At 38.5% G+C, this 13,007-nt stretch overlaps 1 protein-coding gene across 3 annotated transcripts; it reads left to right on the forward strand.

Moving 5' to 3' along the window:
- The first annotated feature begins 325 nt into the window (after positions 1–325).
- LOC130717205 (arginine biosynthesis bifunctional protein ArgJ, chloroplastic) lies at positions 326–12,454 on the forward strand. 3 transcript variants are annotated; one of them, XM_057567343.1, is made up of 17 exons: positions 334–667; positions 752–847; positions 1,042–1,165; positions 1,246–1,331; positions 1,551–1,595; positions 7,103–7,153; positions 7,251–7,319; positions 7,510–7,568; positions 7,799–7,868; positions 8,417–8,497; positions 8,575–8,661; positions 8,976–9,098; positions 9,708–9,770; positions 10,830–10,907; positions 10,985–11,130; positions 12,046–12,116; positions 12,212–12,454. In XM_057567343.1, exons 1-17 carry the CDS (start codon positions 605–607, stop codon positions 12,292–12,294), a joined length of 1,395 nt encoding a protein of 464 aa, XP_057423326.1. In that variant the 5' UTR covers positions 334–604; the 3' UTR covers positions 12,295–12,454. The 3 variants fall into 3 exon arrangements, with proteins under 3 accessions (XP_057423328.1, XP_057423326.1, XP_057423327.1); XM_057567344.1 differs by having other exon boundaries at positions 336–667; positions 1,246–1,319; XM_057567345.1 differs by lacking the exons at positions 12,046–12,116; positions 12,212–12,454 and adding an exon at positions 11,699–11,765 and having other exon boundaries at positions 326–667.
- Positions 12,455–13,007: the final 553 nt, after the last annotated feature.

The raw sequence follows: 13,007 nt of genomic DNA on the forward strand, positions 1-13,007 counted from the left end.
TTTTATTCAAAAACATGAAGAAAAAAAAAATATAAACTTCATATAATCCAACGTCTCCAAAAGAACAAAACATTTCATAATCCATGTAATCCAACATAAACAAGGTAAAACTAAATTTGTAAATGTAAATTATGCAATTTGCACTTTGGACTTAATGGTAATAAAAGAAAATGTTACCTAATACTATTGATTTAGTTTGAATTCATAGAATATTCAATCGCTAAATTTGATATCCAAACCGGTGATGATCGAATTTAGTAAAAGAAATTCGAACATAACCAATTATCCACTTCAATCCACCCTAATATATTTGATTTGGTTCAGTTGGATCCAATTCGTGGATCGATACCCACAGTCACCTATATTGTATAGTCGAATGTTTAAGAAGAGCTTGATTTGGAATTTCCTAATTTATACCATTCGCATTGATAATGTTTCCCTATTTGGAATGGAAATTTTAGTAAAAGAATCCTTAAATATTTTAGATTCCGTTAAGAATGTTTGATTTCATATGATCATAGTTTGACTCTTGTTAGAAGAAAAGGGTTCTCTGCTGAAACAAACGCGCCGCGCCACCACTGACAGTGAACAAGGAACAAGAGAAATGTATTCATGTGTTGTTGTTCCTCACCCCATTTTTCTCCACAAAACTTCGCTAAACCCAAAGGTAACTCTTCTCTCTCTCACTGTTTCTTCAACACCATTCTCTTTCTCTATGTATCTTTCATTCAATCTTCTTAATGTTCTGCAGATTTTTACTTCTATGCGGATCCGTGCTATGTCGAATCAACCTTCTACTTACATTCCCGCTGCTCCAATTTTTCTCCCTGAAGGTCCATGGAACCAGGTCAGGTCCCTCACTTTCCTTTCTTCTTCACATATTGTTTGAGTTCCTGTCACATTTTTTATCTATAGCACAATTTACATTATAGTAATTTCAGTTATGTGATTGATTTCTTTCTACTTTAATTATTACTTGAACTGGAATTAACTTATTTGGCTTACTTTTAGTATCTGAATGTTTTGATTTTGAGGTTTCAGATTCCAGGAGGAGTTACGGCTGCAGAAGGATTCAAAGCTGCTGGAATGTATGGAGGGTTGCGTGCCGTAGGAGAAAAACCTGATCTTGCACTTGTTACTTGTGATGTCGATGCTGTATCCGCGGGTTAGCTTAGCTTTCCTCTTGTTTGATTTTTACCGGCGGTGTTTATTTTGCACTTATGTGACCAAATTTCTGTCTTTCAGGGTCGTTTACGACTAATGTGGTTGCTGCTGCGCCAGTGTTATACTGCAAAAAGACATTAGACATTTCAAACACTGTAAGGAAAAATGTTGGTGATACTTTCTTTTTCACTTGAGCTGGTACTGAATGCTTTGCATCACATGTGCTATCATTAACCTTGATGATATCCAGTGGGGATGCCATAGTTTCTGCCAGTGTTCTCATTGTCTATAGTCATTTCTCTGATTCTCTCCTTTAATTGAGCTGGTAGTACTGAGTAATGCATTACATGACTGCCATCTAAAAAATCATTTTTGCAACTTGTCAGGCACGTGCTGTGTTAACTAATGCAGGTCAAGCAAATGCAGCTACGGTAGGCCACTAAAACTCTCTGTTTCATGTAACTGTGGGTAATATTCAATGTATCTAAAGTGTAGTTTCAATGCTGTTGAAAATCTTCAACTGAATTTCATTGATTGAAAAGATGATGAATACAAGAGAGATTACAGTATTTATACTATGAGATTTGTTAGCTTGCAGAAGAAGCTAACTCTAACTAACCTTGACAGCTAAGCTTTGACAGCTAAGCATGTAACTAACTCTCTAACAAACCTGCCAGCTAGGCATAACTAACTGAACAGAACACAGTCAGCATTTACCTAATAACACTAAACAGTAACACTAACATAGCAGTAACTATATTACTCTAATAGGCCCCCTCAAACTCAAGGTGGGGGAGAAAGTGATTTCTCAATCACATTGAGTTTGTCACGAAGAGTTTCAAAACGAAGTGGTGATAGAGCCTTGGTAAACAAATCTGCCAGCTGATCAACAGAAGGAATGTGATGCACAAAAAGAGACTTGTTGAGAACTTTTTCCCTCACAAAGAAGATGTCAAGCTCCATATGTTTAGTGCGAGTGTGAAGAACTGGGTTATGAGTCAAAGCCACTGCACCCATGTTATCACAAAACACCCTAGGAGGAGAAAAAGGAATCTGCAACTCCTGCAAAAGAGACTGAACCCACAACAGTTCAGCAGAGGTATTAGCTAGGCTCCTGTATTCGGCTTCAGTACTCGATCTAGCCACCAGGGTTTGCTTCTTGGAGCTCCAAGAGACAAGGTTTGGACCAAAAAAGACACAAGAGCCTGAGGTGGATCTCCTGTCATCAGGATCTGATCCCCAATCTGCATCACAAAAGGCCACAAGAGGGACTGGAGTGTGCAAACTACAAGGCTTGAGGTGCAGGCCATGAAAGAGAGTACCCTTAAGGTATCTTAGGATTCTTTTAACAGCCTTCCAATGCTCTTCTAGAGGCTGACTTAGAAACTGACAGACCTTGTTAACTGCAAAGCTGATCTCAGGTCTTGTTAAAGTTGCATATTGGAGAGCACCAACTATTGATCTATAGAGAGTTGGGTCAGCAAAGTAATCTGCTCCATATTTGCTGAGTTTTGCTCCACTAACCATGGGAGTAGAGATCCCCTTGGCCTCTCCCATTTCTGCCCTTTCAAGAAGGTCAGTTATATATTTAGTTTGTGTCAAAAGCAAGGACCTGTCCTGAAGATGATGCACCTGAACACCAAGAAAGTAGTCAAGTTGGCCTAATTGCTTCAAGGAAAATTCAGAGTTGAGGTTCTGCACTACTTTCTGAACCAGAGGCAAGGAATTGCCTGTAATGATAATATCATCTACATAGACTAGTATGTAGATGCAGCAAGTTGGAGTGTAGAAAGTGAAGAGAGATGGATCACATCTACTTGGTTTAAAACCATACTTCACAAGGGCTGACTTCAATCTGTCAAACCAAGCTCTTGGGGCCTGTTTAAGGCCATAAAGAGCTTTGTTAAGTCTGCAAACAAGAGATTTGTCTTCATGCTGAAATCCACTTGGTTGCTGCATGTATACCTCCTCTTGAAGAGCTCCATTTAAAAAGGCATTATTCACATCAAGTTGATGAATATGCCACCTCTTAGTAATGGCCAGGGAAAGAATGAGCCTAATAGTTATAGGCTTCACCACAGGGGAAAAGGTTTCTGAATAATCAAACCCCTTGACTTGATGGTAACCTTTGGCCACAAGTCTGGCCTTATACCTATTGATGGTGCCATCTGCATTTTCCTTCACCCTAAAAACCCATTTACAACCAATTGGCTTCCTATCCCTGGGAAGTGGAACCAATGTCCATGTATTGTTAGCAAGCAATGCATCATATTCAGCCTTCATTGCAGCTAACCACTTAGGATCTTTGAGTGCTTGCTTGGTGGTAGCTGGTTCAGCTTGAGTAAGCAGTAAAGTTGGAAATAATCTGGGCATGACTATGCCAGATTTTGCTCTTGTCTGCATAGGGTGAGTATTTCCCACTGGCTGAGGAAGAGGAGCAGAAGAGGAAGAACCAGTTGAAGCTACTTCAGTGGCAGTAGCTGCTGGTGTAGGTGGAGATTGTTGCTGAACAGAAGCTTCAGCCTGAGAAGAATTCCCAGAAGAAGAGGCTGCAACCGAGTCTTGACCTTGAAAGGGCTGCTGGTGCTGAACAGGAACTTGAGAAGCTAAAACAGGAATTTCTGAAGTGATTCCATGTGCAGATGAATCAGACCCAGCAGAGGAAAACAGGGTAGGATAGGGGAATTTAACTTCATCAAAAATAACATCCCTTGACACAAAAATCCTACCATCACCATCCATGCATTTGTACCCTTGATGAGATGATGAGTAACCAACAAACACACATTCCTTGGACCTGAGTGACAGCTTAGAGTGTGTATAAGGCCTTAAGTGAGGGTAACAAGCACAACCAAACACCCTAAGTATCTTGTAATCAGGAAGAGTCTTGAACAACTTGAAATAAGGACTCTCATTGGCCAAAACAGTAGTAGGAAGACGATTAATAAGAAAAACTGCAGCCAGGAATGCATGATCCCAATATTGAGAAGGCATTTTAGCAAAGGCAAGTAATGAAAGGCCAGTTTCTATGATATGGCGATGCTTCCTTTCAACACTACCATTTTGATGGTGTGTGTAGGGGCAAGTCAATCTATGTACTATGCCAAGCTTAGCAAAATGAGATTGTAAAGGTTTAAATTCAGTGCCATTATCTGTTTGGACAGCCTTAATTTTCAGATTAAATCTTAACTCTACCATAGCTTGGAACTGAAGAAAAACAGAGGAAGTTTCAGATTTGTGCCTAAGTGGATAAATCCATGTGAAACGAGAGTAAGCATCAACACAAGTTAAAAAGTAAGAGTAACCACAAGAAGACTCAATGGAGGAAGGGCCCCATAAGTCAGCAAAAACAAGCTCTAAAGGTGTAGCATAAACAGTAGTAGAAGAGGAAGAGGGTAACTTGTGAGACTTTGCTACACAACAAGCTGAACATTTAGAAAATTTTGCTTTATTAGACAAGGATATATTACATTTGGACAAAGCAGAATGTAAAGCCTCATGATGAGGATGACCTAGCCTACAATGCCACAAATCATAGGCAGTAGGATCTACATTATTAACAGAAGACACAAGAGAAAATGAACTAGCACTAGGTACACTTGAAGATGAACTAGCACTAGATACATTTGACAAAGGAACTGAAACAGAGAAGACAGATGGAGCAGCTACTGGTGAAACAGATGTAGATGAAACAGATGAAGCTGGAGGAAGGGTTGGAACATGCATCCCTTCAAAATTGTATAAACCATCAGGACCAACAGTTCCTTTGAGCAAAACCCTAGAAGTTTCCTGACATTTGACAACACAATAGGATGAGTGAAACTCAAAAAAGACATGATTATCTCGAGCAAACTTGCTTACACTAACTAAGTTCTTTGTGATGTTAGGAACTAGAAGCAAATTATTCATAGTGAGTGTGGTGTGTTTATGATAAGGAGATGGAAAAGAGGCATGTCCAACAGAAATAATAGGCAAACCTTGTCCATTTCCCATGTAGATATGATCATTACCATTTAGGGAAACACTGTCAGAAACAACTGAGGCATCATTGGTAACATGATGTGTAGCTCCAGAATCTGGAAACCATGAGCTAAGATTCGCTGCAGCAGGAGTGTGAGAACCAGTAGTAGATGAAGTAGGTCCAGTAAGCATAGCCTGTGGAGCTCTAACTGGAGGATTTCCAGGTCTTGATCCACCAGAAAACTGAGAAGAGTTCCACTGTGAACCTCCAGATGGTTGGAAACCAAACTGCTGAGCAAAATTTCCCATGCCTAAACCTTGAGGAAATTGACCAAACATGTTTGGAAAGCCTCCATACTGTGATGTACCAAACTGAGAAGGTACACCAAACTGTGGAACACCACAAAAGGGAGAGAATCCAAACTGAGGCATCATCTGAGAATGCATAGGTAGTGGCATACCAAAACCAGTTGGCTGCATGCCAAACATGCCAGTAGAACCAGTAGAACCAGATGATGAACCGCGATGATAGCAAACACTAGCATCATGCCCATACTTCTTGCAAATCTGGCATTGAACACTTCGATTTCCTCCTCTTCCACCGCGAGAGTTGTTACTGCCATTGCGACCACCATAACCACCACGAGAACCACCATAACTGCCGCGATTATCATAGGAACGATCATCGTAGGTGTTTTCAGAGGAACCTGAAGCATAGTTAGCCTCAGAGGTCGCCGGCGACGACGTTGATGAAGAAGACGACGACGCCGGTGCAGGTTGCGTCGCCGGTGGCGCAGCTTGAGAAAGGAGCGCTGACGGAGGATTCGCACTCAACTGACGCGTGCGAGAACGCTCAAGACGCGCTTCATGCGCGATAACCATAGCTTCAGCTTGCGAGATCGTGCAAGGGAACTCGCGACTGTAGATGATAGTCATGAGATGACTATATTCATCGGGAAGACCATCAAAAATCGCTTCAAGGTGCTCGCGAAACGATACAGGATCTCCGATCGAGATCAGAGCATTGACGATGGCCTTGATTCGCTTGAGGAACTCAAACGCAGTCTTTGATCCCTTGGTTATGGATCTCAATTCCGATCGCAACTGCGTCGATTGTGCAAGCGATTGTGCTTGAAAGAAATCAAGCACAGCTTCCCAGATCTGCCAGGACTGAGTGCAGTTGACAACAGTTGGAAGCACTGATGAAGACAGAGACGAGAGAAGCCAGGTGAACAAAGCAGAATCCTGTTGATCCCATACCTGATATGCAGGATTCTCTACTGCATTCACGCGATCCTCCTCACTGAGAAATCGAGGAGGAATATCAGGATGAACAAGAAAATTCTGCAATCGATGAGTTCTAACGATGCCTTCAACGTGCTGCTTCCATGAGAGAAAATTGGAATCATCAAGCTTCAGAACAAGCTTGTGAACCAGAGAAGAAGAGGCCAATTGTGGTTGAAGAACCGCAACTGGAACAGGAACTGCAGTTTCTTGTGCATGACCTTCATCAGCCATGGTGATTGAAGAAGAAAGAAGAAAAACGAAAATCTAGAGAGAGAGATCTTCAAGGATCGTACTCAGCTCTTGATACCATGTTGAAAATCTTCAACTGAATTTCATTGATTGAAAAGATGATGAATACAAGAGAGATTACAGTATTTATACTATGAGATTTGTTAGCTTGCAGAAGAAGCTAACTCTAACTAACCTTGACAGCTAAGCTTTGACAGCTAAGCATGTAACTAACTCTCTAACAAACCTGCCAGCTAGGCATAACTAACTGAACAGAACACAGTCAGCATTTACCTAATAACACTAAACAGTAACACTAACATAGCAGTAACTATATTACTCTAATAAATGCAGTTACTTTAGGGAATTCATGAATGTTTTACAGTGAACTTAGATAATTTAACATTTTTTTAAAATTAAATGTTATAAATATTTTAGTGATTGAGTCTTTTCATATCTTCAGGGAGAAGCAGGTTACCAAGATGTCATAGAATGTGTGGATAGCCTTGCTAAGGTATGCATTGTTTAATTTTGTGTTAAATTTATCTTGCTTATAGTGCAATATGTTGAAAAGGTTTGTTCTTACTTCTTAGTAATGTTCATGATTTCAGCTACTGAAAATGAAGCCAGAAGAAGTTTTAGTTGAATCCACTGGTGTAATTGGTCAGAGAATCAAAAAGGTACGTAGCAGAGACTCTGTGCATGGTATTTTATATCCTATCTGCTTGTATCCTTTGTGATATTGCTTCATGCGGTATAGACTATGCAATTATTGAAGTTCTCGACAAGCCACCTTAAAAGTATCCGAACAAGCTTAATTGCTTAAATTCTGTTGTTTACATTGCTATATATTTCTCATTTTGTTTGCAGGGGGCACTTTTAAACTCACTTCCCATGCTAGTGAATTCACTATCATCTTCAGTTGAGGGGTAATTCCTCTATTTTGTGATTTGATTTACTGTCAATTTATATAAGTGACAAGCAATCATATTAAGAAACTCATGTTTATTATTTTCTGGTTATCAAGTGACCATTATATTCATGTAGGTTTTTCCCCCTTCTTTTCACAATTTGAAAATTATATAGCTTTGACCAACACTTATGGCGTCTACTTCTCAATCCTTCATTTAGCCTTCAAATCTTATTAGCTTGTATACAGGGCAGATTCTGCAGCAGTAGCAATCACCACAACAGATCTTGTCAGCAAGAGTGTGGCAATTGAGTCTCTGGTATTATTTGTTCCTACTTTCCTCGCTGGTTTCATGCTCATACAACCAGTGCATATTTAACTAGTCTATTAAGCAGCATACATAAATAGTAGCACGAACACTGTACAGATGGATGGATTTACTTGTGTGGAAAATTAATAAAATGGCCATGTTTTGAGTTCAGTTGGGCAAGTTGTTGATATAAACAGTGTCATTTTTCCAAAGTTTGTGACTAATGGAAAAACAAATAAAGCAACAACTTGAATGTTTTCGAAATGCTATGCTATTATCCCCTCCCTTCAAGTCATAATTGGATTTTCCAACTTCAGTATGATCCGTATGTCTTATTGGTAAGCGAGGGAGGACAGTAGATTCGATTTGTGCAGAAATAGTCTTGATCATGTGACTTCCAATAATTTTGTGAACCTGTAATGTAACGACTGAAACCTTAACTCATTAAGTTTTGGGAATTAACTACGTAATCTCTCATTCATCCCCACGTTCTACATTTGGTTGCTGATTTTAAAGAGTGAGATATCTTTTTCTTATCATTGTTTGATATTGGTTAGGTTGGAGGAACTAAGGTCAGAGTTGGGGGAATGGCAAAAGGTTCTGGAATGATCCACCCAAATATGGCTACCATGCTTGGGGTATGTTTTTCTTGATGCTTCTTTGTTTAGTATATAAGGATTTTCTAGTGCATTCCTTTTAACTATATTGATCCTAGGTAATAACTACTGATGCTCGGGTAACCAGTGATGTTTGGAGAAAGATGGTGAAGATTGCTGTCAATCGAAGTTTCAACCAGATTACTGTACGTGATTTTCACCCTTTTTTTGGAGAATATAAACTCAGTTAGTTATATAGTGGTGCTACACGGCTACACCATAATTTATATAAAATTTCTTTTCAGTATTCTCTCCAAATGAAAATTCAAAAACAACTTGTGATAATTTCACAATTGAAATTTTAGGATTATATATCAAAAGAGTATCAGCCAAATTTACTTTAGTTCCCTTGAGCAAGGAGATGCCATGTTCTCATCAAAAAGGTTTTTCTCTTTTGATATTAGTTCATTATTTGGATAATGATTGATTCTTACCTTGTTTTTATATCATTTTGCTACAGGTAGATGGAGATACTAGTACTAATGATACTGTAATTGCATTAGCTAGTGGGTTGTCTGGACTTGGCTGCATATCTTCAATAGACAGTGATGAGGCTATTCAACTTCAGGCATGCCTAGATGCGGTAATGTTCACCTTGTCCAATTTCATAGCTATTTTGTCATCTCATATTTTCAGTCTTTCCTGTTGAACAAAATACTAAAAAGATGTACTTAAACTCTTGATGAAATCTCTATAGTTCTAGTAATAACCGAAAAAAGAAGTACTGAGACTATGACTGTGGCATTGGAGGTAATCTCATATTCCATTTGGAATCAGATATACTGTAGTATGAATGGTGAAGTACCTCCCTTGCTCCCCACAGATGTTTGTTTATTAAGGTTGTGGCTGTGTTGTCAAATAGCGGATATCGTGGCGCTATAATGCTGTAGCGTAGCGCTCAGAGGGCTTACCGCTGTCCGCTATTTTCCGCTGAGGGCTTGACAACATGTTGGCTTTCCGCTATTTTCCCCCATCCGCATTAACATCACTGGGTTGTGGTTAGAGAGTTGACAGCATGCTCAACTCTCCTGTCACCCCTCCCCTTGCAAAAATTGCAATAAAAGATGCTTGAGATTTCCTTTTTATCATCATTGTTTTCCTTTAGATCTTGTCTTACGGTACCCTTGACGCTTGTAATTATTTGTCAATGTTATCTTTCAGTAAATATGAAGTTTTTAATTGTCCTTTCCAGGTAATGCAAGGTCTTGCCAAATCTATAGCTTGGGATGGAGAGGGAGCAACATGCCTCATTGAGGTCTGCTTTTTGCATGAAGGATATTTGTGCTTCATGACTGTTGGTTTATGCTATATTGTTCTTTTATACATCCAATATTAATCTACATGATTTGTGATTGAACATATCTTAAGAGAACGAGAGATAGTTTTCATCCTGCATTTGTTTATCTATTTAAATACTTGTCAACTTACATGCTGGGTTTAAGAGTATAAATAAAATCAAACTAAATAATTTTGTTTGATTTATCCCTCACCCTCAGTCACACCCTTTTTTTCCTCCATCCTTATCAAGTTATCAGTACTGCATTTACCTTTGTTGTCTCACTTTCTCTGTCTTCTGTTTTTTTCCATAAAAAGAATCAATTACGAATAAGCCCAATGATGGTAACAATTAATACATTATTTTCCTTGAACTAGCCATTAATATGTAGCTGCACTCCTTCCCAAAAGGCAATGATTAAGCATCTTTACAGCGGAGATCAATACAGAAAGTTTTGCATGTTGAAGAGTGTATTACAGATCCTTCCAAGTTAGATCTTAAGTTCTCTTCTACCTACAAGATAGAACCAATTATAAGGGGAATGGCAAAAGACACCTTAAAAAGGGAAAACTAAGACCTCCACCCCAAGAGACAACACAAACATCTATTCTGTCATTTTGAAAGAAGCGGATCTAAATAACCAAGCTCAATGTCTGATACATTTAAGCAATATATTAAAAATAAAAAATAAAAAATAAAAAATAAAAAGAAAAAGAAACGGTGAGGCTGCCACCAGAGAAGGATGACAGCCCCACTCCTGCACTCTCGCAGTAGAGAGGCTTTGAACAAGAGAATGAGAAAGAGAGGCCTCTCTCTTTTTACGCTCTCATGTCCATATGCTTTTCTTAGTAAGATAAATCAAGCCATTCTTGACGTTTAATTTGGACACTTAATTAGTTCATTTGATCCATATTGTCTGTTTCTCTATCATTTGGCTGCTGCATAACTGGATTTTGAAGTTCTGTTGATGTTGATTAGTGAAAATTTTCACTTCTTTTGAATTTTTATTTATTATCAAATCCCATCCTCACTTTACAGGTCACTGTGACTGGTGCAAATAGTGAGGCTGAAGCTGCAAAAGTCGCACGCTCAGTTGCATCATCTTCACTTGTAAAGGCATGATGGTTGAACTAAAGAATTCTTTTAATATTTCAATCTGGTCATGTCTGACTTTCAAACATAATGTTCATCAGGCTGCTGTATATGGTAGAGACCCCAATTGGGGACGCATTGCTGCTGCAGCAGGTTACTCAGGGGTTTCTTTCAACCAAAATCTACTCAGGGTGGAACTGGGGGATATTTTACTAATGGATGGTGGGGAACCTCAATCATTTGACCGGTACAACTTCTATTATTTAATATTTTATGTGCATCTCTCCCTTTCTCTCTTGCTTTATCTACAGTTAATTTTTTAAGGTAATCCTTAATCAGCATCAACACTAAGAAAATGTCTTTAAATACCATTTCTGATGTACAATTTCAGATGCTATGTTTAGGCATCATTTTACCACTTCTGTTACACGAAGGGAACTGTTTACTTTAAATATCAATCTTTGAGTTAGACATTATTAATGTGTCCAGATGATGAGAAGCTCAAGAATGAAAATAGTTCTCTTGATTTATGGCCTAGACTAGTTTATCTGGCTGACCCCACCAAGTGGGGAAAAGCTTGGATGCTGTTGTTTAGGCTCCTATGTTTTTCCATGCAGAGCTAGCATTTAGGACTATGTAGCAAGAGATTGCTATTATGCAGTGATTTTTTACCTTTCTAATAATGTCATCTATCTTTTTCCATCTTGCCAAAAGAACATTATTTGATTCCTTTTTAACTAGTCAAAATAAAATTTGCAATATGCCTGACAATCCTCTGATCATGCAATATATTTCAAAGTTTTCAAACGTGACAGGGATGCGGCGATGCTTTTATCTTTTAATTGCTATGATGATGCTTTTACCTGACAATCCTCTGATCATGCAATATGCCCATGTACCATTTTATGAGTACTCTTTCCTACATGAAGTCTTCATTATCCATGCAATTTGGATTGTATCCATGCTTGTATCTGCATTGTGCTCCGACTATGCATGCACTGCTACCTGATATATTGGTGTTTGGCTAATTACCCATCACCATATGTACTGTTTAAGCCAAGACAAGAGAGAATGAGGGGCAAAAAAAAAGCATTTCACATACTTTTCAATTCATCCTTTATGTTTATTTATCTATATGTTTTAAAGTTTTCAAACGTGACAGGGATGCGGCGAGTAGTTATCTTAAAAGGGCTGGGGAGTCCCACGGTACAGTTAGAATTCAAATATCAGTTGGTAAGTCTGTAACCTAAACAACCCTGGGCGTGAATTTCTTTTAATCTTCATAATATTATCCTGTTTGCTTATTGATATTCATTTCCTACTTACAGGAAATGGACCAGGAAGTGGACAAGCATGGGGCTGTGATTTAAGCTACGATTATGTCAAAATAAACGCAGAGTACACATCATAACCAAATGGAAATGATACGAGCTGGCATAATCTATGATATGTGTACTAGTTTTCTTTTACCATTATTCACCATTGAAGTGAACCAGAATAATTTGATTGCTACAGAAATATCAGTACACCAATGGTTAGATCAATAAAATCAATAAAATTTTCTTGAGGCACCTTTTTGTTGGTTTGGTCATAACTGTTAGTCTTTCGCATTTTCCATTGTTTTTATTTCGAAGCTGCGCTATCAGTTTGTCTGTGCTAGGGCATTAATTTTGGTGCATCACCTTGCATCTTCATGCCATCCCATTTCCAAAACCCGTGTTGATTTTTACACTGTGCAACCTAAAGTGCGTGTAGAACTATTTATTTATAAAGTAACTCTGCAAATACTTACTTTTCACAAATACTTTTTTTCCCGGAAACTAAAATGCAGAATGCAAAAATAAATTATTTTTTTACATAGGGCAAATTTGTTTGCATGTTGAGAGGCAAATTAAACAAATCACAAATTTGAATGCGGAACAGTTTTATACTTTGACTACAAACCCCATTTTACATTTCTTTCATGTACTACACTTCAATTTGTCCTTTCGTTCCAATCTTCTACCACTTTCTCATGTACCCAATATATTGGGTTTGGGTTTGAGAGGCAAAACCCAGATACATAAACATTTGCTCAACCTCAAACTGAATCAAACGTCACTTTTCTTCACCGTTGTGGTTATT

The sequence above is a fragment of the Lotus japonicus genome, chromosome 5 (genome assembly GCF_012489685.1).
Source record: "Lotus japonicus ecotype B-129 chromosome 5, LjGifu_v1.2".
In the NCBI taxonomy this organism is placed as follows: domain Eukaryota; kingdom Viridiplantae; phylum Streptophyta; class Magnoliopsida; order Fabales; family Fabaceae; genus Lotus; species Lotus japonicus.

Coding starts and splice junctions, on each gene's coding strand:
- LOC130717205 (XM_057567343.1), top strand. CDS start 605: ATGTATTCATGTGTTGTTGTTCCTCACCCCATTTTTCTCCACAAAACT. Junction 1,332..1,550: donor CAAACACTGTAAGGAAAAAT/GTTGGTGATACT, acceptor GCAACTTGTCAG/GCACGTGCTGTGTTAACTAA. Junction 7,154..7,250: donor GTGTGGATAGCCTTGCTAAG/GTATGCATTGTT, acceptor TCATGATTTCAG/CTACTGAAAATGAAGCCAGA.